Source organism: Ornithodoros turicata, chromosome 3 (genome assembly GCF_037126465.1).
Source record: "Ornithodoros turicata isolate Travis chromosome 3, ASM3712646v1, whole genome shotgun sequence".
Classification (NCBI taxonomy): Eukaryota; Metazoa; Arthropoda; class Arachnida; order Ixodida; family Argasidae; genus Ornithodoros; species Ornithodoros turicata.
In genome coordinates, this window is record NC_088203.1 from 10,666,828 (window position 1) to 10,694,736 (window position 27,909).

The window sequence follows — 27,909 nt, forward strand, 5'->3', positions numbered from 1 at the left end:
GTAAGCTCTCATTGGCCACCAAAAATTCGTCTGCTACTGCTCCGACGCTTTCGGTCGCGCTGCGTTATCGAGCCACCTTATCCGTTCGGCCAGCCCTCCCATCGGGACCGCGTCCGTCACGATGTGACGTCGATTTCTCTCACTCGCTTACACGTTCTTTGACAGAGTGGAGGGGTTTCCTAGAGGGTACCAATCTCTAGAGCGCTACACGTCAGCTGCGCTTGCCGTTCGTTCGAAAGCGTTCATCCTCATATGTTGCACAACACACCGCAGTAAATGACTAAAACTCTTTAAAAGCTTTACTGGTCCTTTAACCTTCCAAAGCACATTATCTGAAGTACAAGACGTGCATGAGCCGCCCGTCACAGTATGGTGAACTATAGTAAGGTATAGTATGATATTGTATGGTTACTATAGTCACAGATCCCTCTTCGTCGTCGTCTTCTGAGGAAATGTAGCAATAGAAGTGGAGAACATGACAATCCAACTCCATAACCCTGCACACTAGTTTATGAGATCTCGTTGCCCGGGCTGCTGTAAGAAATTACGGTGCTCGAGTTTACCGATGAGAGTGTAGGATTCAAAGTAGGATTTCTTGGTTCTGGTCTGTAGTTGCAGAACAGAGAGGTCATCCACACCAAAAACGTCACGCAGGTCTGCAACAAGAAAAAGGAGCTGGTTTCCGTTAAACTGAGAGTACTTCGACTTAGCCAAATCCCATTAGTACGACTGTTTTATACGTTCTTACCCACAACACTAAAATTCCAAACAGAGGCATTGTACCCAGTCTGTAGCCTAACTTTTCGACCAGATAACCTGCCAGAGGTGGTGTGGTTACAGCCCTGTAAAAAAAGAAAAGGATATGTGCATGTGAACGCTGTCATAATCCTTGCTCAGTCGTAATTTTCAAGTTTCGTGAACAGGCTTTTAAGGATGCACTCCTTACCCGAACACGAGACTGGTGTAAACGCAACTAGACACAAAGCCGCTGGTTCGGATCGAATCAGGGTAACCTTTCATCCTGTAATATCAAACGTATATATGCGCCTTCTGTTAATGTGTTCAGAAAATAAGCATTGCCAGGATGGTATGGACAAGGCAATGTTCAGTGGGTCCGACAGGCTTAACTTGTGGGTATAGACACTTACTTCAATCTCTTCAGCGCATGACTGAAGGAACAGACGAACTGCGCTGCCATTCCTATACCCGTGAAGAACTGCGAGAGGTAGATCATCCACAAAGTCCTTCGATAAAGCAGAAACGTAGGCGAGTCAGTTAGGTTCCACTAGCACTGCGTTGTTCGTTACAGTCAAACTCCTTTATAGCGAACACCTTTTTAACGAAAATACCACTACAGCAAAATTTTTTGCGGTCCCGCTGGAGCCCTAGGTCCAATAATGGGCATCCTTTTTAACGAAAATACCTTTACTGCAATTTTTTGTTTTTTTTTCTGTCCCCTGAGTTTCGTTGTAAAGGAGTTTGACTGTATTTGTTCTGGAATAGCCAGACCGTTTCTACTAACATCTACGTCGTCACACTTGAAATAGGCCTCAGATCAGTCTACTTTAGATGAAGGTGTTTCGTTTGACTTTACTGTGACGTATAGACGTTAAGCATGTATAAAATATCTCACGGAGGTCCTGGAAGGAAGGGTGCAGGCCCAAGGATGAGGTAGGCGAAAGCCGTAAGAAATTGCGCCACAAAGATGAAGAGCTCGTCAACCTGTGGAAAGGAGCAATAATAAATTTCACTACATCCACATAATACATACATACATCAATATGAAATTAAGTTAAATTACATTAAGTCGCAATTTGCTCGCAACGTTTTACGTCCTATCTTTCTAATTTGGTTTTAATTTTTCCACCTCGCAAACAGCGCGCATGTGTACTAACATGATGCATTGCCATAGTAATACTTAGAGCTACGTAAATATTTAACACCACATTTAATACACGTGTGTTTCATTATGGTGAATTGCGGGGTTCACCACATGTGTTTGCCTTCAAGCTGTTGGCAGTCGCGTTAGGCTGACTTGTTTATATCATAGAGGAAGCGCAAAGCATACGCACGTCAAAATAGCTGCAGAGTATCCCCGTGGGGAGAGCTCCAATACAGTAGCCAGCAAATTGCACCATGAAGATTGTGCCTACTTGGGTACTGGACAGGTGGAACTGCAAAGAGATAATTCACTAATCAGTGCAGCTCTAATCCGAGTGAATCGGGCAAAATCTTTATGAAAGTTCGCTTTATGAACTGCATCAAACATGTAGACCTTCCAACAGCTTTGAGGCAGTGTAAGAAGTTGAGTAATTTCGCACTGTAATAGGTCATCAATGATATATGAGACAGGATGGAAATGGGGAATCCGGAGATGTTCACAATGACTCCTTTCTGTGCAGTTTGCGTGTTTTGATTATGCAGCTCATGCTAAAGGAGAAAAGGCGTTGCTCGAGTACCGTGGATGACGAGCCCGTGGATGACGAGCCCGTGGATGACGAGCCCGTGGGTGACGATGAAGACGTGCCTCTGCTGCCGTGTGCCACTGCGCCTGGCAGCCAGTTCTACCGGCACCGTTCTACCGTGAGGCCACTCACATCTGCCCGCCAGGACATTCCATCATCGATGGTCAGGACTCAGGTAGCGGGACACCGCCTCCTCTACAGGTGCATCAGGTGCAGGAGCACTGAGGTAAACCGCAAATTTGTTTTTTTTTTGTTTTTTTTTCTTGGTGCAGGGTGTTCCCAAGGAATAAAATGAGTTCCTCCGAAAGAACGGTGAGCGCAGGTGACTTACAAAGCGAGCGCGAGGGCTCTGTCCGACCCCCCCACCTTTGAAAAATTCTTCTCGTGAAAAGAACGCATCGCAGAACGAGAGGACGTCGTGATGTATGCTACTCCCCTTCACGTGACCAGTGATATTGATGGTGATGACGATTCCATGTGTTTCTTTCTTTCTTTTTTATTTATTTATTTATTTATTCTTTTATTATTATTATTTTTTTTTTTTTTTTTTTTTTTTTTTGCGCATTGACAACAAAGGTCATAAGTGACCTGCGATGGCGGCACAACTCAAGCATGTATAAGCGACAGCAGAGCTGTACGTAACGCGTTACTACCTTCGATAACTAAGTAATGGCATAGCCACTTTCTAAAAAATGTAACTAATAAGTTACTTAGTTACAAAAGTTGGTAACGCGTTACTGCAAGTTACTCGTTCCTTTTCTCTCTCTCTCTCTCACTGTCAGGTTCAGTTTCAGGTTCATCAACTACGACCCACAGTTGTCGTTTTTCTTTTTTTTTTTTTTTTTTTTTCAGCGCACATGGCGGCATTCCACGAGGCTGAAGTACGCTGGAAAATCCCCAGCGAAGAGAAAAAGATACTAGAAAGCAACGCTTTTCTCATTCTTCTAGTGTCCACAGTGTTTCAGAACACTCAATGCGTTCTTTATGTTCCTCCTTTCAAGGATTCACTGCGCTCAGAACGTTTTCTGGTTTGCTCTCAGTCCCCTACTCGGGAACTCATGTTAGCCAGATTTGAGCACCAGCTAGAGCAATTCACCATGGATAGTTGAAAAAACTAAGTAGGCGATGCTTTCGATGATCCTTGTTTGCAAATGTAACCTATAGAAGTACTAACTCGTCACTTCCAAGTGACGAGAACGCGTTCCGTTTGTTTGTTAGCAACGGGTAACGTATTTAGTTACTACATTTTCGAAGGAAAGAGTAACGTGTTCTGATTCTTCTTCTTTTTCTTTTTTTGGAGTAGTAGTAGTGTGTACAGCTCTGGTGACGCGTGAGCTCCGAAGAAAAAACAAAGCAACAAGGTACGGTAGCCTTCTCCAAGTCACGAGAGCATCGTGTCGGCAGCGTTGGCTTTCTTCGACTGTCTTTTCTTTTCTTCTTTTCTTTTTTCTTGTAAGTTAGGTTACATACTGCTATAACGCTCCTCAGAGCGAAAATATTTTGCATGGTGACTCCTGCGTGGACAGCTTGATAGACGAGGTTAGATTTCGAGCGATGTTAAATGTGACCTCGTTGCTTCTTTAACGGAAATACAAGGTCATGTCGAGGAATATTAGATTAGAGTGTACGGAAGAAAAGAAAAATGCGGAGTTATTTGTTCCGACGGGGTGAAGACTAGCTACTCCAGCACTTTTGGTCTTGCGGAGGAAGTACTGTGATGGTTTCGGGAATTTTTTATTAGTCGAAGCGTTATATAGGATATTCTAAGCTAGTCTTGTGGTACTTAATGATCGCACGCACCTGTGCAAGGTAGGGCTCCAAGGTGGGTTCGTTGAAGGACATGATCACCCAACTGAGCATCACCGTGACCATGTCTATTAGGAAGACTGGATCGCATAAGGCCTTGTAGTACTTCACGTCCTCCGTAGTACTGTCCTCTGTGACTTCCCCTGCAAGAGACGGGTACCCGTAACTTTTTTTTTCTTCTGCAAGCTGCGAACCTGTACGCGTGGCACTTACGTCTGTGTTCCTTTGGAACCATGCCTCGTATAGCAATGATTGGAGCGGAGAGCATCATGATAGTTGGGATGACAAAAAATGGCAGAGGGTACTTCCACAGCTGAAAGAATACAAAGCAGGGACCTGATACGTTATTCAGGGAGGCTGACCTCGTTTCTCTAAAAATTTCACAAGACATGTCGAGAGATTCGGAGGAAAGTGTACCCATCAAACCAGGGTACCGCCTACATACATCGATGAGTGCGCCTCCAAGAATAGATCCAGCCATGTTTCCAACGCCCCACAGCAGTTCCATGACAGCCTACGTGTGGAGAGAGTTATCAGGATTCCATGTGGTCGCGCATTACGTACGACTATACATTCCATGGCTGACATGGACATTTGCAGGATATTTGTTGTGAGTGATGAAAACAGCTCGTTGAACAACAGCTGAACGAGTCGAACGTTCGTTCTTCATCTCTGCCCTCTGTGTTGGGTTCTTTTCGTGCTGGTTATGGTGGGGGTGCTTCTGAAAAATCTCGCCGTTGTCGGCCTCCCAGGGGTGGGTGACGTCACGACTAACGCGATGGGGAACTGGGCGTCCAGGGAAAACCCCAGACAGCACAGCCGGCAGCGAGCGGGATTCGAACCCGCGTACCTCCCAGTCTCGACGTGACATGCTAACCACTACGCTAACCACGCTAACTACACAGCTACGCGAGCTCGTAGAGTTCTCTCCGTTATGATGCTGAGTCTATACATAGTTATCGTCAAAAGACGTTACTGCCCAATGCAAGATGGTGAGGAGAGGAGAGCCCGTACAGGCCGTGTAGGACACGTTCGCAGACACACGTCAGAGAGCTTATATTGACCCATGAATACTGTGTGATGACGAAGAACAGAACTGTGAACTCACAATGATGATACCTGTGTTGCCTGAGAACTTTTCCGTGAGCATCGAGTACATGCTCACTACGTACACGCAGGACACAAAGCCTCCGAAGAAGGCACCCGGAATTGATAGCCCCAAGAAGACATCTCCCTTGGGTGACCAGTACAGGGCCCTAGAACAGTGCACAGTGACAGGCCATCATTGCTCCGCAATCGTGTCTGTTTGTTTGCTTTCATGTTATTCCAAATCTTGATACAGTACGTCTGTTCATTCGTTAATATACAGAGTAAAGAGGGCTGACAGATCTGACAGAGGTTAACTTCATAATCCAGAGGTACGCGTATCTCGTATAACTTCTCGGACAACGAAGTTCCTACATGTCAACTCTGCCCAAAAAGCTAAAGGCGTTTATGGTTGGCTTGGGCGGACCCATGACAGTTGCAATGTGCCCGCGTGTTTCAAACTGTTGCTTGTGCGTTGGTCACGTTGCGGAAACACTAGTCAGTGACAAGATGAACTCAGACCGCATCTCGGTGCTTTATAGAGCATCCGCCATCTTCTCAATATGCCCAATATACGTTTCATAACGTTATTGATAACACTGATAACAACACTATTGAAAACATTCGCGTTGTTGTTGTTCTCCGCTCCGGCTTCCAAAAGTGCAAGTGCAAGAAGTGCAAGATGCTTTCCAGAAAATCAGTTTTGAGAAAGGCTGAGACCCTTTTGCGCTTTATTTCCAAGTTTTCTCATTTAGTGGGTGGGGACGTTCAATCTCCTAGCAGACGACGGTGGTTCTTCTCCATGGCCACGACCGCTGAAAGCACGTTCGTGATTGGCTACGACCGTTGAAAACTGGATCGCTGATTCTTAATTGTTATGTCACGTCGACGGGCGCGTAGACTTTCTGTATAGAGGTGGTGTTGACACCATCCAACGGGCCTAAATGAAACACTGGTTTTAGGCTTCTAATCAACTGTCAACCTGTGTTGCACATGCCGCTCTATATAGTTAACACGTTAACGTGCAGCTCCATAGCGTTCCCTAGCGGGCTGGGCAGTACGTTGAACATCCTCCGACACTGAGCTCTCTGTTTCCCCTTTTTCTCATGAAGTATTTATATATTTCCCCTTTTGGTACACTAGTCCCGATTTTTACTCTTGCCCAATATACTCTCAATGTGCGAACCACATTGTCCAATGACGGAGATATACCTCTGGGTCTGTATGTAGCTCTTATGCTGTCTCGGACTACAGCTCTTCGTATTGCCAACTGTATAGGATGAGACAAGCGCATGCTGCTTAAAAATTTTGCGGTGCGAATTCTTACCCAAACATGACCACGAAGAGGAAGAACCCCACTTGGCCGCTGACGTATACAACGGAGGGTGAGACGAAGACGATCTGTAAAACGTGCCATTCAGTTCTCCGCCATAAGAACAATACAACTCTTTTTGAAATCGATAAAACCCTCAGTGCGGGGACAAAGGCAAGGACGTTGAGACAAGCCTTGTTCACTAGTTCATTAGCAAAGTGAAAGTTTAATTGCATGCTCTTGCTTCAATGTGTACGCAGGGAACATAGAGTGAAAATTTATATTGATTTGGTTCTCTTGGGCGACTTCAAATATTTTAGCTACAGAGCACCACGGACTAACGAATGCTTTCTTTCTGCTGGAGAGGCATAGTGCTTCGTTTGACATCGGTTAGGTCGACGTGCGTAACATAAGTCAAGGACGACTTATGCTATACGTTCACACTACATCATCGAAAGCGGCGAACGCGGGGAACTCATTCACCGCCTTTACGGCATTCGCGACCCTCTCGTTCACACTGTGCTCCGAACGCCGGGAACGCCGGCACTACTGGCACTACCGTACTCCGCTACAAAAACTGACCCGTTTCATTCTTCGAACTGTACTGAAGCTCCACACGTGTAATACGTATAATGTCGTTGGGATAAATCGACATAACAAGTGACAAATACGTATTTATTGCATTTTATACAGCAACCTGTAAAGCGATGATAGGGAGGAAAGTATATTTCTCTCTTTATGCTGACGACATCTGCATCTGGACTACCGGAAAATCTCGCCCCGCCATTCAGCGGCGACTGCAGTCAACCCTTAACTCCATACACCAATACCTGTTGACGGCAGGCTTAGATATCTCGTGGGAGAAGACAGACGTCATCGCCTTCACGCGAAGGAACATGCTTCCATATCGTCTTTCTGTGGCTGGACAGCAGCTCCAGTACTCCACCTCATGTAAGTTCTTGGGTGTAACGCTGGACTCCCGACTCTCGTGGAGAAGACATATAGCGGGCCTAGAGGCGAAACTCTCCAAAGGGATCGCCCTAATGCGACACATTGCTGGCCTTAGGTGGGGCTGCGATGCGCGATCTCTTTTGGCCATTCATCGAGCCTTGGTGCGTGGTCCGCTCCTATACAGCCTTCCAGTATTACACGGGATTTCGCCATCCTCCGAGTCCAAGCTTCAGTGTCTTTTGGCACGTAGCCTTTGTGTGTGCCTGGGCGTGCCAAGAACAACGGATACTTGTTTAGTCATGACAGAAGCGAGAGAGACTTCGCTTGCTATCCAGCGCTTTAATGCGACGAGCCGTCACTATCTCCGTTTGTTGGCTCATCACCGGCACCACCCTTTACTGCTGAACTTTCCCGTCGCAGGAATAACAAGTTCAGGTCCTGCATTCAACAGCTAAAGCCTCACCTGCCACGTTTTCAAGTTGAACCCCAGGCGCGTTCAACTCCACCTTGGACCCACCCTCTGCCATCTGCTTCACTATCCGTTCCCGGGCTGCAGAGAAAGGATGATGTCGCTGCAGGTGTGTCCAAGGCGCTCACACTGGATATGATGAGCGAGCTGTATGCAGGCTTTACTCCTGTTTTTACGGATGGCTCGTCCACAAAATCCAGCTCTGCATGCGCCTATATTATTCCGTCCGAAGACATAACTGGTATCTTCCGTCTCTCGCATCTGACGTCGTCAACATGTGCTGAGCTACATGCTTTGCTCTTTGCCATGCGCAAGATCCTGCAGTGTTCATCTCGGCCATGGGTCTTCTACACAGACTCGAAAGCTGCTATCCAATGCCTCGCAACAATGGGCATTCGAGGTCCTCTCGCGTCCATTGTTGCTGACGTGCTTGAAACTTACAAGGAGCTGCTAGACCTGGGCCACTGCGTAGTATTACAGTGGGTACCTGGTCATGTCGGCGTACCCGGCAATGAAGAGGCCGACCGGGCGGCCCTGCGGGGTCATCATATAGCTTCAGCCCACTCTATCATCTTGCCCAAAGGTGATCGTCAGGCCCTCGTCCGTGCTCTCTCTGCAGACAAGACGAGATCACAGTGGCTGCATGACATTACACCCTACTCTCTGCTCCACGCAGTGGATCCTTCTCTTTCACTGTCGCTTCCTCATCGCCTTCCGCGACACTACGCATCCCTGCTTCACCTCATGCGGCTGAATGTTGCATTTACACCAGTTATGAGGCAGCGTCTTGGCCGTGCGCCTTCGGACCTTTGTGCAGCATGCAGTGTGCGTGCAGACCTGCACCACCTACTTATGGACTGCCCGGACTACCAGCGGGAGCGTGCGATATTGCAGCACGAACTGCATGCGATCGATCATCGCCCCTTTACCATAGGCAAGGTGCTGGGCCCATGGTCCAGTCCAGCTCATACACGCCAAGGTCTGCGTCACCTCTGGGACTTCTTGTCATCAACAGGACTCTCCACCCTGCTTTGATTACCGGACCCCTTATCATATCCATCATCATCTCTCATCACGTACAAGTGGCACTGGGGCAGCGCCCAGCCTGCTGGCCGGCATCAGCCCCATCTCATCATCGTATCTCTATTTGTGTGTGTGTGTGTGTGTGTGTGTGTAAAGCGATGCCCGCTTCGAGCAGCAGACGGCGTGCATATCTACACATGTCTCAACACAGTCGATATGCCATACAGTCGACAAACTTACTTCCTCGTCTTCTTTCAGCAGCTGCTATGATGCGGTCTTCGTATCTACGTTTCCGCTCCTCTACTGCTCTTGCGTTTGCTGTCGTACAACATTTCGCGCTACCTTAGAGCCCCGATTGTAATTTCGTATAGACCAAGGTTATGCATCCGCCATGCTTGCTGTCCACGCCGCTGTTCTCCCTTCTCAGCGTTCTCGCCCGCAGAGCACACTGATTGGTCTAGACTCGCGTCTTTCCCGGCAAAAATAGAAGCAATCTCTACTCTCGTGCCGGGGCTTTCGACACCTTCGCGGCGCCCGCGGGATTCGCGGGATTCACGGATTGCGGTGTGAACGTGACAAGCTCGCCGGCATCTCCGTCGTTCGCGACCTTCGCGGCATTCACTGACGTAGTGTGAACATAGCATTACGGTCGCGCAGTCGCAAGCCGGAAGTTATGTATTGTACGTGTGAATATGAAGTGTGCATTTATTAAGCAGAAGTTAACGACGGCTGTATTGACAGAATTTTCTGTTCTGGGAATGCAGTCTGTGTGTTTTTTCTGGGTTTTCCTGAGGCGCCGTATACAGGAAATGTAGACAGTTCCTTATAGAACACTGCACGGACTCGGGGTTACCCGAAACCCCGAGCCCGGCCCGAACCGTGGGACAGGCCGGGTAAAACTTTTTTTTTTTTGTGGGCGTGGACTGGGCTCGAGTTTGACCATTATGGGCCGGGCTTGTACTGTGCGGGCCTAGGTCGGGCTCAAGCCTGTGTTATCTCTGTGTTAGTTAGCCACAGTCAAATTTTACAGCCTGGTGCACTGGGCCGGGCTGGGCCGGGTAGCCTAGAAATTTCTCAGGCTCGGGACGGGCTTGGGCCGGGCTTGGGCCGAGGAGCTTACGATCCTTCTGGTTTGGGCCGGACCCGGGCGGGTAAATCAAAGGAAGGCCGGGCTCGTGACGGGCCCGGGCCTAACAATACGGCCCGTGCAGTTCTCTAGTTCCTTATGAAGTGGACCCAGGACGCCCCAGGAAGCCCCCAAGCAATATGGCGCTATATTGGCAAGCAGATCGCTCGGCAATAAAATGCCACAAACAAAGAGAAAGCGGAAACCTGATCAGCCGATGATGACAGACGACAAAGCCGACCGTGTCATGGAAGAGCACGGCGGCCCCATTGGATACGGCACGATGATCTCGTATTTGTTACATGCGCATAGCTACGCGCCAACGGTCACAGCAGAGCGTCCGAATAAAGTCTAGCACTTACTAGTCGTTCAGTGGCGATAGAACCCAGGAGCATCGCTATCTTGAAAGCAGAGAAGGCAAAACCGTACTCCCAAGCGCTGATACCCTTCGAAGCTGCCTGTTCAGAAAGGTTGATGAGACTGTTCAATTTTATTTGCAATCGTGAATTTACAAGATCGTTTCATATAAAAATCCTACAAGGAATTAAGAATTGTTCGTCGCACGCTGAAATTCATGGCGAATTCCATTGTTGGGTTGAAGTTTTGCTTCCGCAAACTACAAAAGCTGTTCCATCCCAAGCAGCACAATGTACTGAAAGTCGAGTGCAATAGGGGTGGACGGTATGTGTCTTATCAATGTTCTTTAGTTTCATCAGTCTGTTCAAGGCCTTTCACCTACCCGTCCACCCCTATTGCACTCGACTTTCAGTACATTTTGCTGCTTGGGATTGGTGGAACCAGGACATGCGTGGGATGTTGCATGGGGGTAGAGGGGAGGCGAAACACTTGATCCAAGAGGCAAAACTTTTTTTATACCCATCAGTTTACGTGGGTTCGCAAGGCGCACAACGAGCGGAACGGGATGGGAGATAACAGTTGCTAGTTAGATAATATAGATAGTTAGATAACGCTGAAGAGCTTTTGCGGACTTGGGTATTGGTTTTGGTAGATACTTTCGAGCCGAAGGACTCCCGGTGTGACTACGTCGCTATCTACACAGCGTACAGTCAATCCCATACCGTTTATCTTGTCTTGTTTTTCTGCCAATAAATCCCCCATACCAGAACCTTTCCTTTCTTTTTTCATTCTTAATAAACATATCCCCCCCCCCCCCCCCCCAATACCAGAAAGGCACTCGAATTGTAGCGTCGCGGATTTTGTGAGACACGCTTTTATCCTTCTGAGAGCAGATGCCATTCCATTGGGAGCGCAAACCGATAAAACAATACAAGGTATAGGCACTTGACCAACGCCCGTTGTGGGACAAAATTTGCCCCCGCAATGGAATTCGTCAGTGAAATCAATGTGACATTGATGTTGAAAGTGAGAGGAAAGTATTTACATCCCTACTCTAATTAATGTACTGTTTGGGACACGGTTGTCTAAACTCTCCGGCCTGTGGTCGGGCAGTCTCCTATCGGCGATGTCGCGTACGAAGGAACTATACCAATAGTCTCCGAGGGAAGGCCACGCACTGCCAGCTGTCGGGAGAGAGAACCATCGCGTACACGGAGTCGTCTGCTGGGAGAGCAGTTGAGCGCGGACACCCCTCGGGAAGGGTAATGGTGTAGTTCCTTCGTGCGCGACATCGCCGATAGGGGATCGCTGCGCCACGGGCTGAAGATTTTAAACAACCGTGTCCCAAACACTACAATGTGTGACTTTCTAAGCGAAATTTTATGTAGCTCGGCTTGTAAAATTTGCGCATTCACGCAAACGATTGCTAGACGCTTTTGTAAAGATAACAAAACGCTAGAAAGGCTGAACTTTTGCGCCCTAGAATATGTTTTAGGTGTTTTAATGTAAACGAGGAAATTGGTGATTGATATTTAGGATCAGCGACGTTTTGGTGGAGGAAATATAGTAACTATGAAAGGCCAACTTACCAGTGGTGGAAAATAAGGCTGCAGAAGAGCGGTGCCAGCAGAAAACCAGAAGTGAGTGTGCAACGCTGGAAGAATCCACACGTTACGACGGCACAGGGCAAGAAATGACTTTAGGAGATTCGCCTTCGTGCTGAAGTTACTCCCTGAAATCTGTACCGCGTCATTTTGACAGTCGATGCGGGGCGGACTCGTTTGCTCAATCCTAGACTGTCCTGTAGGGAAGTGTTCACCATCGTCCACCTGTCGATTGTGGTCATAGTCATAGTCTTGTCCTGGTGCTTGCGAACTGATCAATGCTGCTGTACTTGTGGGTCGCTGAGGTAGATGGTCCATCGTGTACTGTCCGCACCCAACTTGTAGGTTTCGACGGAAGTTAAAAGATGGAGCGTTGTCTCTGAAGATGTTTGGGTCTGAAACGCTTGAGATTTCTTCTCGGGTTAGACAGCATGAAAACTTATGTGTCCTTCAGCGCTGCCCCTGGAGATTAGAAACGGGACATGACTCAGCATTGTGTTGTGTGCTTCACCAGTCGCTGCCCTCGCTGATGAGGAGCGAGCCCTGAGATTGATGCACTGTAGTCAGCTTACCATTTACAGATAGTCGCTGTCCTGATACACATTGCCCTAAACGGTAAATACAGGATATGCAAGCAACGGAGCTGTTCACGAGCACCTTGACACCATCTGTATGAGAGTGTGCCTGCACTGGTCCGACTGATAACAATTGAAAGTGCAGAGTGGCGGCACATAGTGACATTCGAGCGTTGCATAAACACGTGAAATAATTATCGCAAATGACGGTATAGCTACCCAACAATGTTATCCGCTGTATACTCAGCATATATACTGCATGACGTGAGGGGTTGTGACGACATACGAGATAAATATCACTGATTACGATGATTTCAATGAGTTCCGTACGACATCGGCCGATATCATTGTGTGCACCTGAAAGATTTTTCCGAAAACGGGCATCCAGGTCGCTTCAAAAATAATCGATGATTGGCAGATGCACTTAAAAATTGATAGATTGATTGATGCAAATTGATAATTCGTGGCTTTACGTCGCGAGACAACTGTGACCATAAGCGACGCACCGCCTGGGGGTTCTTTAACGTATGCGCTGAAACCCCAAGACACGGCACACCATATGTAAAGGAATACGGGAGCAAAATTTGTCAATAAACCTCTACCTGTTTGTAAACAAATGACGTCATAATGTTCGACAGCGCCACGAGTTTGGTAGAGTTGAACTACGTTCAGAGCTAGTGGCGAACAAGCTCGCGCCTGAAAGCCAGGGTCTCTCAGATTACGATGGTCTCTGAAAGGGACGCGACCTTCGGTCCTACTTTCTTTTTTTTTTTTTTAGGCGATTTCAGATAATGCCCTTGTGCTCCGCACGGGGGCCCTCCGTCGGCAAGTCACGCGCAACGCGGAATGCGTCGTGGGAAATGGTTTACATTCGTGCTCGTCTGCCTGTTGCTCGAAGGTGCGGGAGGTGCAGGAGAGAGAAAACCGAAACCGTTTGCGCTCTTCTTCTTCTCTCTGACTCCTGAAAACTAAATCCCAAGGTGCAGCGGGGCTTTCGCAACACGGCGCACTCTGGTGGGCCGTCCGTGCAATTTCTGAAATCGTCTATTAAAGGTTCGAACAAGGTGTAAATTTTACGTAGAATGATGGTGTCACCTGTATTTTGTGAATACGGTGTACGGATGGGCATATATTTGACGATTACGAGCCCGCTGGGCAGCCCGCCCTACACGATCGCCCATGGAGTGCGCTCGCTGTCGCAAAGCATTGCGGGAGAAGCTGAGGAGCGCGTGACGTCAGATGTTCCTCGAGCACCATGGGCTTCTACACTCTTAAAAAAAGGGTGTACTCTAACTCCCTTTTTTGCCACATATATAACACCCTTTTGGAGAGTACCATTACGCTCAAAAGGTTTTCTCCTGACTCCCTCAAGGGAGTATAGCATAACACCTTTCTCCCTACTGGAGAGTAATATTACTCCCCGGCAGGGAGAAGGTGTTATGCTATTCCCTTGAGGGAGTCAGGAGAAAACCTTTTGAGCGTAATGGTACTCTCCAAAAGGGTGTTATATATGTGGCAAGGAAAGGAGTTAAAGTACACCTTTTTTTTTTTTTTTTAGAGTGTAGGTGAACGGGATAAACACGGCGAATTCAGAACGACGCCTCAAAACGTTTGATTCGGAGATCTCGTGGAAGTATGAAGGCGACACCTCCGATGAGAGATGGGTTCGTACCCTATTTCTCTTCTTTCTTTCTTTTCTTTTTTTCCCCGCAGCGGGATCAGACGTACGCCGAAACGCCAAGTGGAGGTGAAGATTCGTGGCTTCCGTTTCCGTGAAAATACAGAAGTGACCTCTCCTTCTTTCAGCGTGACGTACTTTGTTGACAAGCCAAGGATAATGAGCACCTCCCGATTTGTTTTGAAGCATTCGTCAACAAAAAATGCCGCGCACTACTTGTCCTGCTTCACCTAGTAGGCCTAGACGGATTCGCGGCGAAAATAAGTTTCCCGTTTTTCGGAAACAATTGAAACACGACAGTCATCGAAAAAATGAGACATGGACGGGATTTGAACTACGCATCTCGCTATGACCAGTTGAGCGCCAATAACCAAATTCGACCACGGAGACAACGACAGACTATAGTAGAGCGTATTCGTTGTCAAACATATTCTGGCCGAACGGCAGCCACCAATGTGAGCAGCAAGACTCTCACTGTAGAGAGAATGAGGTCACCTTCCTTCGGAAGGATTTCGGGGCCAGCATCGGTAGAGTTGTCTTTGTAATAAACCTTAGTTGAGTTAGGGGAATACCTCCTCCTCTAGGTGAACAAGGGTTAGACTTTCTTCCTTGCGTCTTGCTTTTAAGCAATTAACCATTTCTCAGTGAGCGGTCCAAAGTACCTTTAATACCGTTTTCTTGTTATTACACTTCCCAGAATCGCACATACGTTTTGCCGCTGTGTCCACCGCATCCATTTCTACAACAAGTCTAGACGTAACCTCGACGACAGCTTCTGCCTGGTGGTACACATACACACTGTACCCGAAGTGTACCACCAGTGTGATACCTACCTACCGTGTACTACCTAACAATGCGAGGTGCACAGTGCAGGCGATATTACTCTAATGTGTTGCGCGCATTGCACGAGGTCGCCCTCTGTATTGTCCTCCAACAACCCTTTTGCACACCTTCTTGTCAGCGTTGCTGAATAAGGTCAAACACAAAGGCTGTTCCAGGGCAGTAGTTGACGCATATAGTTACGCCGATATGATATCATGACGTTCTCCTCTGCAGCGAGCCATAGTCCACAACAGCCTCTTCCACGCTCGTATTTATTACCGGGTAACTCTCCGCCAGGGATTCGTCCGTCCTTGGTGCTGCGCTCTTGCTGCAGCACAGCGAGTTGATCCATAGCGTGAGGGTTACGACGCTCTGGAAAATGAAAGAGCACGCGTTTCAGTCGAGACTGCACTTTCTTTAAACATCTACGTGACACAGAGAATGTACTTATAGGCCTATGTGTGCCTTGCAAACGTAATTTGGCGCATTTAAGGAACTCTTCTTACAGGTTAACGGGTTAAAGTGACACTCGGGACTCGGAAAACAGCGTTTATCTTATTTTGTCCATGAAAAGAAGGCGTCTCAAGGATTCTATACACGAAGTTTTAATCCTGTTTACGAACGCTGTGCATTTCTGTCAATTTTTGAAGATCTGCTGGGCCTCCACAAGTTTCGATGATGCAGCGAGCGAGTGACGTAATTATAAGCCCACAAACTGCAATGATGTCATGTTCTGGAGAGGGCATTCCTCTCCTAGCAGTGACACCGGCGTCCGGGGAGGGTCACGTGGTGGAGGAGTCATGTGAGGCTGATCGAAAGAGGGGAAAATGGGAGAGATGTCTTCTCCCTCCTTTGTGTTTTCTCGAAGGTCGGAGCGTTCGGAGGGTGTGTCACGTGGGGCTAGTGTGGGGGAGCGTGCGAGTCCAAAGAGTGAGCCCCCCGGATGACGCGAAGGGCAACAACGTTGCCAGATGAGAGCCGGGCGTTCTGTGGGAGCATAACATGACGTCACAGTTCACAAAAATAAAAATTGAATTTCTCTAGCTTTCGCGTCACGTAGAGCCAAAATACTTTGCTGGAATGTAAAGTTTAGGCAGGAAGATTTCAGTAACATAACTTTGGTGGGATTCTGAAAACACTAGATTTAGCCCGTAGTGGCACTTTAACTTGGAATGCTCCATAGTGAGTTGTTTTCCTATGTCTGACGTCTCTGAATACGGTTTCGTGCTGTCTTCGGCGGTAACCGCATACACGACGATTTCTCGACGGGAAACCAGCCAACTTTCTGACCGGCACGACTATACTCGACGGAGAAAGGGTAGGACCAGGTGGGAGGGACGAACCGCATGTACAGATCTCCACTGCGGAGGACGGTGGCGCCCTAGCGGGCGTTTCGTTGGTCCGTGTTAAATATTTATTTAGAGTTAACCGATAAATATTATGCTACACATTGAAAAATTGTAGTGGCACACAGAAGAAGTTATCGCGGTCAAAGGATATTCGCAAAGCAAGCGCTACAAAAGCGCCCTCAGACGGCAGGCGGCGGGCGACAGCATGTTTCCCCGTGCTTCCCAGGTTGGTCATACGGGCATCCGAAATGCCCGTCACGTCCGCTCGTGGAACGGTAGCACGTGGAGCGGTCCTATTGGCTGCCGTCGAGCGGCCGCTTCCGCCTTTCGCCGGATATTTCTGGCAGCACCACGTACATAGAGAAAGCCTGCTCACTCATCGACGTGACGTAACAACTAAGAGTCAGCCAATCAGGATCGTGTTTTCAATGGCCGTAGCCAATCACAAACGTGCTTTAAGCGGTCGTAGTCATGGAGACGAACCGCCGTCGTCTGCGACTCGTAAGTGAACGTCCCCGCGTATTAAATGGGGAAAACTTTGAAATAAAGCGCGAAACGGTTCCGTATCTTTCTTCAAAGCGTGTTGCACATTTTCTCTAAAGATTTAAGCCTGCAGGTTCAAAGTTAGGTGCAATCATTTACGAGTTCTTTCGTATAGAACGGGGAATCGCAGCAGTGGCACACGAATTCGTCACTTTCTATGGCCACGTAGCGAAGCAGAGAGAGGAGGCAATAAGCAGACCTTCTGTATTTAGGTGGCGTTGTTTCTGTCCATCGCTGTCATCGGGGAATCGGTGACGTTCCCATTGCTCGCGTCGGCTCTGCGGAAAATCGGTGATGGCGACCGTATTTCCGTCGAAAAATCGTCGTATGCGGGGTTACCGCTTTCAGGATGTTCCACGCACGTCTCGGTGATTCACGAGCATTTCACTCAGTTTATTTTATTTTATGTTATATTTTTTGCCACTTTTTTCTGGATGCACGCACTTGGTAATGATGCAGCCTGAAGGTGACTTTCTTACCCACAAGGTGAGGATGGCGAAAAGCGGCATAGATCCCAACCTGTAACCCAGTTTTTCGACCAGATATCCCGCTATCGGTGGAGTGGTGATTGCACTGCAAAACAGATACATATGTGTGCATGTATACCCATTGCGTATGGTTCATACTCATTGTTATCGTACGCAGCAGAAAAGCCAGGTGCGGACGCCGTAATTTACATTTGGGGCATGCAGGAGCAGCGTACAAGAGGTAGACAGGAACCAAGCCTCAAGACTGAATTTTGTCCTGTCAGTTTCTTGTTTCTTAACCGGTTGTTTCTTAACGGTTAACCGTATGCTGGTTAGTTCCTTAAATGGTAAAAGGCCAAAATGCGAAAGTTCAGTTGCTTGTTATTTGATCTGGTTTTTACGTCCGGGATTTGCGAATATTGCCCTTTTAGATACCATACTTTTTTTTTTAACACGGTAACAATTTCATCGCAACAGGCGATAGTCTACCCCACAGGCCGAGGTAATTTCGTGAAGAACACGACGACGAGCCTCAGGGCGAACTGAAGCCTTGTCTACACTGTCTAGGAAGCTCAGTAGAGCTTCCGGGGCGGGGCGTTGATAGGCTAACTCTATGCACTTTTCGGTGTCCTCCGATCTAATGTAATCATTTTATGCCACTCGTGCGTATGTAATACAGATACAAGGAGAATCGACAGCCGAAATAAGAGTGTGCCAAGAATTAAAATAAAATTGCTTTGAAGGTGGAAGGCGCTTTAATGTGGCGGCAACAAACTCAACTTTGGGCAGCGGTACTGCACTGTCCTTCTTGATAATCAAACTTCAACAGAATCGTTACAGAGCAGTAAAGATTACCTGTTCTGACCGTGCTGCATGTTACTTACCCAAAGACTAGAAACGTGAACATGCAGCTGGACACGAAACCGCTCGTTCGTATTGTATCCGGGTAACCTTTCTTGCTGCAAAAGTGAGAACGTGATCCGTGTAAGAACATTCGAGGACCGTGTCTCGTCTGTCAGCACTCTGACTCTCTCTTGCAAGTCACTCAGCAAGTCACTCTTGACAAGACTATAGAAGTGCATGTTGGTTATGGACATGCTTATTTGAATAACGCAACAGGGCACAAGGTCAAGGCCACAACTGTCTTCGTGTTGCCCGTCCTAGAGTCACTAACTAGGGAGTAGAGTAGCGACACTTAGCCACGCCGACGAGCGAACCTGCCATTTTGGGTCCGGCTCGGCTGCGTCGCCTTGCAATGGAACGCCAAGTTCCCCCTTCTCCACCGGAGAACAGCGTGCAGTCGAGCCAGCTCACAACCATACCTGTGTAAATTACTTCTAAGATGTAATTAAATTACATTACTGCAACTGAAATGTAATGAAGTTACATTACTACTACTACGAAAAAGTAATTACATTACAATGTCATTACTTTTGCCATTATTGGCATACATGTTCCCGAGTTTTGTGGAAGGCACAAGGGACAAAAACGCAAAAGTTGACGAAACTTGCCTTCCCCGAAATTTTGGGAAATGTATGCTGGCAGTGTAACAACACTTAGCTTGTACTCTTCTATTTGTCTCTTCTACTTGTGCGGGCTGGTGTGCCACGTATGACGTATCGTTCCACAATGTAAAGACGAAGGCGACACAAAGTATCACGACAACAGGAAGATTGTCTGGAGGGTGGGGCCCGCAAACAATGATTCTCCGAGGCTACAAACCGTTGACCTGAAGAACGTTTGTTTGTGGGTGCCCTAACTGAGGCAACTGGCTCGTCGAAGGGAACTGATGTTCCCCGTGCCGATTGAGTGCGTCACCGTTCATGGTGGGCGTTGGAATTCTTTTAACTCGGCGGTCCCTCAACTCTCTGCCAAGTGCAAACACAGAACACACCCCGGATTCTTTTGTAAAAAGTAACGAGTAATGTCATTAAAGTTACTGCCCATATGTAATTAAATTACATTGCAAATTACACAATGTAAAAAGTAATGCATTACATTACGAATTACCAGGAAAAGTAACTCATTACAGTAATTTCATTACAGTAATGACATTACTACCCAGGTATGCTGACAACCGAGGAAACCGGTTTTGGATGGAGGTGACTCAACATGGACGGCACGTTCTTGCAAGGAGAAACCACGTGACATGATCGGCCCAATCGCTGACACCGAACGGTGGCTCTGGCGCGGAAAAGGAATGCGATACTCTGTACCCCTATTTAGTGACTCTAGCCCGTCCTTGTGCCCTGTTGTGTTCTTCAAACGCGCAGTCGTCTACAAGAACTCTTTTCGCGGCGCCTTTCCCTCTGCGGAACTTACGTTGGTCGATTGACATTTGGTTGCGTGATATGGATCATGGTTAGCTTTAGGGTCCCAAGCAACTACGTTATGCTTCTGGAGGTAGAGACGCAGTAAGCAATCAACAGACAGCAAACAAGCAAATATACCATTTGTCTCTGCCTGCTTCTGTGGGACAGTGGGGAGCCACAGGTCTCTCGTCAAACGAAAACTCCGCAGGATAGGTTCGTGAGGTTTATATATATATATATTTTTTTTTGTGCACTTACATAAGCCTCTTAAGAGCGTGGCTGAAAGAACAGACGAATTGAGCTGACATGCCGACACCAGTAAACACTTGAGAGAGGTAGATCATCCATAGCCTCCTACAAGATGAAAATGAGCACACATATTGGATTAGCCAGATCCCTCACAGCTTCCTTGGGCACCACAATAAGTTTGGGTTGTTAATAATTACAATAGGCCCACGGGAACTGTGAACAGAAAAGAGGTGCAACACAATATTTCTGGGCAATTTTCAATATGAGGCTGTCGCGTATAGGAATGAAATAATGGGGTATTTTGGAAGAAAAGTGAAAAAAAAGAAAGAGATTAAGCTGAGCATCTGCAACTCAAAAAGTCGTCGCGATGGTAAGATAAACAACGCAACCAGGGATTAAAAGAGGAAGAGTGGCAAAATAAATGAGAAACAAACGCCGTATTGTGATGTGTTCAGGAGCTTCGTTAAAAAAAAAACAGCGCTATTTCGATAAAGTACAACGTAATATTCATATTGGAGGGCTAAAGAACACTCTGAAGACACCCCAAGAATAGTTTACCACATGTACTCACGGAGGTCCTGGCAGAAAAGGAGCAGGTCCCAATATGAGGTAGGCTGTGGCAGTCAGACACTGGCCGAAGAACATAAAACACTCTTCTAGCTGCAGGGAGAAACATTACATGAACAACAGTTTGCGCCATCTGATGTCGCTACAAGCTGAAGGGGAGAAGATAAAAAAGACTGATGTCGTCAGTCTTGCCTCTAATATTCTTGCCATGAACCTCTGCCTACTACGTTTCGCACTGTTTTTATTTTTATTTTTTTTTTTTTCATTTTCCTTTTCTGTTTAATTGCAAAACCCGTGTGCGACATTTTCTTTGCCGATCTGATGAGCAAAACGATCCCGAGCTCTTTAGTGTTTCCATGGGCCTCCGACGCCATCGCAGTTCCTCAATGTGTCCCCAGAAGGAAATCAGCAGGGGACCCGACGCGAAGCATCACACTTCGTTATCAACGACCTTATGTATTACATGCTTTCAGTACCGAAATTCCGGAGTATAACAATGAGAACAAATGCCTGTAATGACAGTTTGATAGCTATATTGCAGCCGCCTTCACCGCTACCAACAACAAATACGTGTAGTGTCGATGGGTAAGGAAACCTGTCAATTAATTTGAAGCTCACTACCTCAGTGCACACTGATTAGTATGACAGGACGTCCCGGAGGAGGGACGTAGCAGTACGTACATGATAGCTGCAGAGTATTCCCGCGGGCACAGTAGCGATGCAGTAGCTCGCGAACTGCACCGTGAACACTGCTCCGGTCTGAGTACTCGTCAGGTGAAACTGAAAAAAAAAAGGAAGGAAGGAAGGTTCCGTTAGTTGTTTTATAACGGAGTTTTTCCGCAGCGTGGAAGTCTTCTTCGTCAATGTCAGTGTTCTAAGTCCTACATGACATCGCCTAAAAAGCTTTCCCTTCCCCCTACCTTTCCCTTTCCCTCCGCCTTCTTTTTCTTTGCTAATAAATATATACCCCCCCCACACACACACACACAAAGGAAGGGAAGGAAAAGGTGTTTTTATTGTGCAATATAGTACTGGTACGGGTTGGGACAAAAGCTCACGAAACACGGGATCGGCGTGCTTTTTGTTCGGTGCGACACCAGGTGAGTTCACTGCTTGGGAGGGGTGGAAGCTTGCGTTGTTAGCGACACCCACTAGTAGTTCCGATGTCGCTTAGTGTGTCTCGGAAGTGCAAGCTACCGCTGTGTGTCGCTAACAGCGCAACCTTCCACCCCTTCGAAACAGTGAACTCACTCGCTTCCGCCAGCCGCTATAGGGTGTCGCATCGAAGAAAAATTACGCTGGTGGCGTGTTCCGTAAATTTTTGTCCCAACCTGGTACAATGGTGAAGAAGCCGAAATATCTTACCTGGTGTAGATAAGGCTCGAGGGTCGGTTCATTGAATGCCATGATAATCCAACTCAGCATAACAGTCACCATGTCGGCTAAGAAGATCGGATCACAGAACGCCTTGTAGTACCTGACGTGCTCCGCAGAACTGCTACCCGTTATGACACCTATGTTAAGACACGGAGATAGAGCAAAACATGCGCACCGTACAAGCTACTCAACGGAAGAAGACCACGTGGTATTATCTATATAGCGACGGATGCTACCCCTGGAGGTATTCATGTTACCTTGTGTCTGTATAGTGGCGGTAGCGTGAACAAACGACACCATGGATATACAAAGATGTCAAACACTGTCGGATTGTTCAGTTTCCTCCTTGAATAACGTTGGCCGCAATCTCCATTCACACTCAGGGATCCCTAGAGCCAAGTGCACATTGGAGGGCCATCTCTGAGTACTTCAGTCACGCAACTGTCTCCGCTATACAATCTGACTGTCTTACCCCACAAACTCAACGACAATGTCGCCACGGTCGTCCGCTCTGTTAGAGGGTAATTCGGGAAACTCAAGGGTAACTGGAAGAGCTGGTAGAGTGTGCCCTTATTGTGGAGGGAACGTAAAGGGAAGGCTCTGCGGCATAGACTGCACTTCGAGAACCAAAGAGAGGGCCCCTCGGAACGCACAAGGCTCTGGAGACCCATGAGGGCGGACCAAGAATGTGACACAGAGGGAGGGCTCCTTACAGTCCCGCTAGGCTCTAGGAATCCCTGAGGTGCAGCATATACCTGAAATACGGCAATGTGCTCCCTACTTACGCCTGTGCTTTCTGGGAATGGGGCCCCGCCTTGCTATGACCGGGAGGGAAAGCATCATGACTCCTCCGATGACGAAAAACGGTAGAGGGTACTTCCACAGCTAGAAAGACAGAGACCCCGCCATATTATGTGTTATATTGCTATGTGCGGGTGGCCATTAACATATGCTTGCCCTGTTCGCGCGAGCCTTCTGCTTAGTAATGTATCCAGAGCCAAATGTGTAACGAGATTATAGGGATATTGCATGCACGCGCCATGAATGTCACGTAACTTACGTCAATAAGCACACCACCAAGAGCAGAACCTGTCATGCCGCCGATTCCCCATAGGCACTCCATGCATGCCTAGAAATGTTTAGAAGGAACATCACCATGAGAAGGGACTGGGTGAGCCTGTCAAGAGACGCGCGTCTGTCTTCATTGGCACAATTGCACCGAGGTATATACCAAAGAAGTTCCATTGTAACTCGAACGCTTCTGCGTAAATCATGATTGAGGCAACTCACAATAATGATCCCTGTATTGGCTGTGAACCGTTCTGTGACGATTGAGTACATGCTCACTGAGTACATGGCAGACATGAAACCCCCAAACAGTGCGACTGCAATGGCAAGGCCTAAGAGGACGTCGCCTCCTGGTGACCAGTAGATAGCCCTGAAATGCATTGTCAGCTTTTTGTTTCATACAGAACCGTTCCGTTTCACAACAGTTAAAACCAAAGAACTATAGCACAGCGTATTCATAGTTGAAGAACGCTTAGAGAAAAACACAGAGGACACAAACACCGCGTTGAATTGCAACTGGCGCGTTTGATGAGACCCCCGCAATCCAAATTCGATGGGAAGAAATTGACCTGTCCTTGGATTTGAGGGCTAGCCTGTTTTTTTGCGGGGGGTTGCGTCAGTTAGGATTGAACGCCGTGTTTCTGCTGTCCTGTGTGTTCTTCTCTAAGTGTTCTCCAACTATATGACTATATTTAAAACCAGTTCCTCACCCAAACATAACCATGAAAGAGAAGAATCCCGCTTGACCACCGAGGTACACCCGGGATGGTGTGAGGCACATCATCTGTAATGGTAATGGGACTGTATTGCAATGTGAATGAGGCTGATACAGCGATTGAGAATGAGCGCGTAACCAGAATCAAGAGAGCGGCAAAAGGGTCGTAACATCGCGGATGTCTTCCCCAAGATCCACCCACAACTCGGTATTCGATTTCCAATAGGATACTATACCATGCAGTCTACACTATAGCATACTTCCGTTCTTCAGAAGAGTTACGGTTCGCAGCAGTCTTCGTGAACCCCATTCGTCAGAGAAACCGTGTGTGAGCTGGTAATCGTACGTATCTCTTCAGGATATGTCATGTGCCAAAGTACACATCTTGCATCTATTGCGGCCAATGCGACCACACGTGCCACAGTCAGCTAGACCATGCCAGACCATGCATTTACAGAGATATCTTAGGGGCAATTAGGGACACACAAGAGACACATGGGTGCCTTAGAAGCTTCACCCTTATCGGCTAGTTATTGATGCGATATTAGGAGTCGCGGAGCACTCACGTGGTGTATGACGTGCTTCTTTGGCTCACAATCTTTCAAGGAAACACAGCGCTGGCAAAAATCCTTTGTATCCGTAAAGGTTTCTCCGAGACTAAAACACGCTACCATAAACGTCTGATGTCTCTATAACGGCAAACCTGAGCAAGAGCCTGTCTACGCAATTTTAAGCGTCTATAATGCCGCACTTTAGAGCTGCAACTTACCAGTTTGTCGCCGCAGATGGAACCCAGAAGCATGGCCATCTTGAAAGAAGAAAACACAAAGCCGTATTTCCACGCTGCGATGCCCTTCGATTCAGCCTGCAGGACAGAGTATGACTTTGAGCTACGACGACTTTAACCCAACCTACAGTCGGAGCTCTACCGAATGTAAACTCACTAGATGTGGAAAGTACGGCGCCATGAGCGAGAAGCAAGCAGCAAACCAGAACTGGGTGTGGATGATTGGAAGGAGCCACGCTTTCCGACGGAAACGTCCTAAAAGTGACCTGTCTTCAGGAGCTCTTGTCGAACTGCTCGTGGAAGAATATCCGGAGGTGGATGGGGTTTCTTCGAGTGAGTCTGCATGATTCATCCGTTGGCCTTCTGGACGATTCGGTACTTGATCGCTTTCGAACTCTTGGTTGTCATACACGTACCCCGTTGATGAACCTCCTGAACAATGTTGATGGACCATTCTGGGCCACCGCCGTGTCCGCAAAGTTGAGTATTTGATGTCCGTCAAGTGCCTATTCTTTTGTTCCACTAGGGTTGTTATAGCGTCGATGTTAATGACTGATACCGATTGATGTGGACTGCGGTGTTTCGATTATTTAGCCTAGTCTTCATGTGAATTAACAAGCGGCACGGTTGTCTTGTTCGTGTTTGCTGAGCTTATTTGATTCACATAAATAGCTTTTATTCCATTATCCATTCGGTAATATAATTCCGCCGGATCCTTGACTGCAGTCCTCGGTGGGCTTGCTGAACAGGCGGCGTGGGATGCCAAATGTCTTGAAGCGAGCTCTACTCCCCCATGAACTTTTCTCCTTGCACCCAATGCGTGTTGCCCTTGTGTGATAGACAGATATTATTTATTTCCAAATACAACCATCTATGTGTGCGTGACTAAAGAACAAGCTGGAGAAGATCATGCAGACGCGAGCGAATACATAATTATCGTGAATGTGGATAACCCCGCTGACAAAATAGGCCGTAATGTTTTATCTTGTCAACACACCTGAAGCGAAAGTTCTTTTTTTTTTACTGGTTCATGAGGGTCTAAAGGAAGCTTTGCAAAATGTACGTTTGTTGCGTTTTTAGGAACGTTTTGAAAATTTTCTGCCAGATAAACCGCACTCGCAGATAAGCCGCGGGCAATACGAGACGACTGATTTGAACGGAGACTGATCTGAAGGAGACCATAGAGAAGGCCATAAACCCTGTGGTCCATACTGTACAACAAAGGAGGTCATCTCTAGAGTTCTACCAAGTTCGGATTGTGCCCTTGTTGGGCGTTTTTCATGGATTGATGGGTCAGTGGTCTTCCAGAAAACGTGAATCACTGTCACCACTTTCGTTAAAGCCGCTTGGGGGAATGCACCAGGAAGATTAATCTACTCGAATGTGGACCCGTCCCTGTTACGCACTGTTCGTGCATCGGCAGGGCAGTGCTGTTCCACAGACATTGTCGGCCCGGCCCTTTCGTTAAAACTGGCGTATGGGGAAAATGCCAGGAAAAAATAGTCATCAGATAAGCCGCACCGGTGGATAAGCCGCAGAGCACCCGTGAGAAAAAAAATCGTGCATAAGCCGCGGCTAATACGCGTGAAATTAAGGTAAATGATCTACCTTCATCGGTTAGATCATGTGCTAGGTTCTACGCAGATGATCTCGTCCTATATATCGATCAGCTTCAAACGATTAAGATCGTTTGGCCTTCCAGTTAGACTTGAAGGTACTAGAGAATTGGTGCAGAAATTGGCTGATGGACGTTAACATCACTGAAACAAAGTGTATCTCGTTTACAAGAACAAGCAAACATATTGAGCACGTCTACAAACTATACGATAGAGCACTCGACAAAGTGACCGATGTTAAATGACCTGTGTGTCCATCTCGCAGCAAACCTTAGCTGAAATCTCCGTATCTCTCAGATATCACAGAAAGCAACTCAGACACTGGCTTCCCTGAGAAGGACGTTGTATCTAGCCTCACCGAAAGTAAAGCTAATGGCCTACAATTCCTGTGTTCGTTCGAAGGTGGAGTATGCGTCTGCAATATGGAGCCCATACCAAAAATATCTAATTGACCAACTGGAACTAATTCAAAATAAAGCTGTGCGCTTTATATACCAAAAATACGACTCTGACAGCATGACATCTACTTTAAGGCAACAATGGGTATCCCGCTTTTGGAGACCAGACGAAAATTACGCAGGTTGTCCCTTCTTGATAAGTTATTCCTTAAGTTTTTCCTTACAAGTATTTCCTATTTATTATAAGTTACTATTCACAAAGTGCCCACCACTCCTCCAGCCGTGTTGACCAAGCTGAATATGGGGCTACCGAGTACTTTTATCACTCACCATTACAGGCTGCCATTCGCGATTGGAATTCACTTCCCGAGCGCGTCGTTGCATCACAACCATACAATGATTTTGTACAAAACTGTGAGAGGTTTTCTTTGCGTTAACCCTGTAGCCGTTATGCAGTGTATACTGTACATTTGTTTCCCCCCTTCTGTAGGAACTTAAGGTATGTGAATGAATAAATAAATAAATAACCCGTACGCGACAAAATGCATGAGGAACGTCCCGTTATTCTCTTTACACCTTTAAATAAGGCGTATTCAATATTTCGTTTGAGCGTTAAACGCCAGACAGTGGCTCAGGAACAAAAGATAGAGGCCGCTGAAATAGAAGAAACAAAGACACACTCACCCGCAGCGAGAAATGAATGACGTAGACCGTGCTGCCACAACAACAATAGCACACAGCGACTTGTGAAAGCTTTCGAAGCTTTCCAAAACTCGCGGAAGAATGGAGCGCGGCCACTTAAATTTCGGACCCTAGATAAAAGGTTCACCTCACAAACAGCTGTCGCTTGAGTCACCACAACACCTCGCGCGTTTATTCCGACATCCTCCCTCGCATATCCTCAGGGAGTCTTTGCGAGCCAACTATATGCACTGTAGGTTCCGTTTGATATCGCATATTGGAGGCGATTTTCCGCACGCAGAATATAACAGCGGAAGCACGTCGGCACGGATATGTTTTCGCAGACGACGTTTTCAAGAGACAACCGTTCATGAGTCTTAAAACAATCGGAGAACTCGTCGGAGGGATGCGTTACACGTGATACGCGCTTCATTCGGGAAGCTTTTGCACGTGTGATACGGCATATACGCAGCGCGTAACTTGGAACTTGACTTCAATTTGGTCAC

At 47.3% G+C, this 27,909-nt stretch overlaps 2 protein-coding genes across 3 annotated transcripts; both read right to left on the bottom strand.

Moving 5' to 3' along the window:
• Nucleotides 1–281: 281 nt before the first annotated feature.
• LOC135388050 (MFS-type transporter SLC18B1-like) lies at nt 282–14,040 on the bottom strand. Of its 2 annotated transcripts, XM_064617341.1 has the most exons (14): nt 12,772–14,040; nt 12,185–12,661; nt 10,601–10,696; nt 6,685–6,758; nt 5,380–5,527; nt 4,717–4,785; nt 4,485–4,584; nt 4,266–4,414; nt 2,073–2,174; nt 1,634–1,722; nt 1,149–1,244; nt 947–1,021; nt 749–842; nt 282–656 (listed from the first exon to the last, which is right to left on the bottom strand). In XM_064617341.1, exons 2-14 carry the CDS (start codon nt 12,515–12,517, stop codon nt 510–512), a joined length of 1,572 nt encoding a protein of 523 aa, XP_064473411.1. In that variant the 5' UTR covers nt 12,518–12,661; nt 12,772–14,040; the 3' UTR covers nt 282–509. The 2 variants fall into 2 exon arrangements, with proteins under 2 accessions (XP_064473411.1, XP_064473412.1); XM_064617342.1 differs by having other exon boundaries at nt 12,185–14,040.
• Nucleotides 14,041–15,097: 1,057 nt separating this feature from the next.
• On the bottom strand, nt 15,098–27,894 carry LOC135389892 (MFS-type transporter SLC18B1-like). The gene is made up of 14 exons (XM_064619946.1): nt 27,407–27,894; nt 24,866–25,536; nt 24,691–24,786; nt 23,917–23,990; nt 23,429–23,576; nt 23,199–23,267; nt 22,924–23,023; nt 22,127–22,275; nt 21,443–21,541; nt 20,766–20,854; nt 20,204–20,299; nt 18,518–18,592; nt 17,646–17,739; nt 15,098–15,646 (listed from the first exon to the last, which is right to left on the bottom strand). Exons 2-14 carry the CDS (start codon nt 25,160–25,162, stop codon nt 15,488–15,490), a joined length of 1,545 nt encoding a protein of 514 aa, XP_064476016.1. The 5' UTR covers nt 25,163–25,536; nt 27,407–27,894; the 3' UTR covers nt 15,098–15,487.
• Between the last annotated feature and the right edge of the window lie 15 nt (nt 27,895–27,909).

Bases quoted from the DNA above. Each gene is read 5' to 3' on its own strand.
- LOC135388050 (XM_064617341.1), bottom strand. From the start codon at position 12,517: ATGGACCATCTACCTCAGCGACCCACAAGTACAGCAGCATTGATCAGT. The intron at 6,759-10,600 runs GTAAGTGCTAGA...CACGTTTTACAG, and splicing joins CTATCGCCACTGAACGACTA to ATCGTCTTCGTCTCACCCTC. The intron at 657-748 runs GTAAGAACGTAT...TTCTTGTTGCAG, and splicing joins TTGGAATTTTAGTGTTGTGG to ACCTGCGTGACGTTTTTGGT.
- LOC135389892 (XM_064619946.1), bottom strand. From the start codon at position 25,162: ATGGTCCATCAACATTGTTCAGGAGGTTCATCAACGGGGTACGTGTAT. The intron at 23,577-23,916 runs GTGAGGAACTGG...AATGCATTTCAG, and splicing joins TCTTTCATGGTTATGTTTGG to GGCTATCTACTGGTCACCAG. The intron at 23,268-23,428 runs GTGAGTTGCCTC...AAACATTTCTAG, and splicing joins CCAATACAGGGATCATTATT to GCATGCATGGAGTGCCTATG.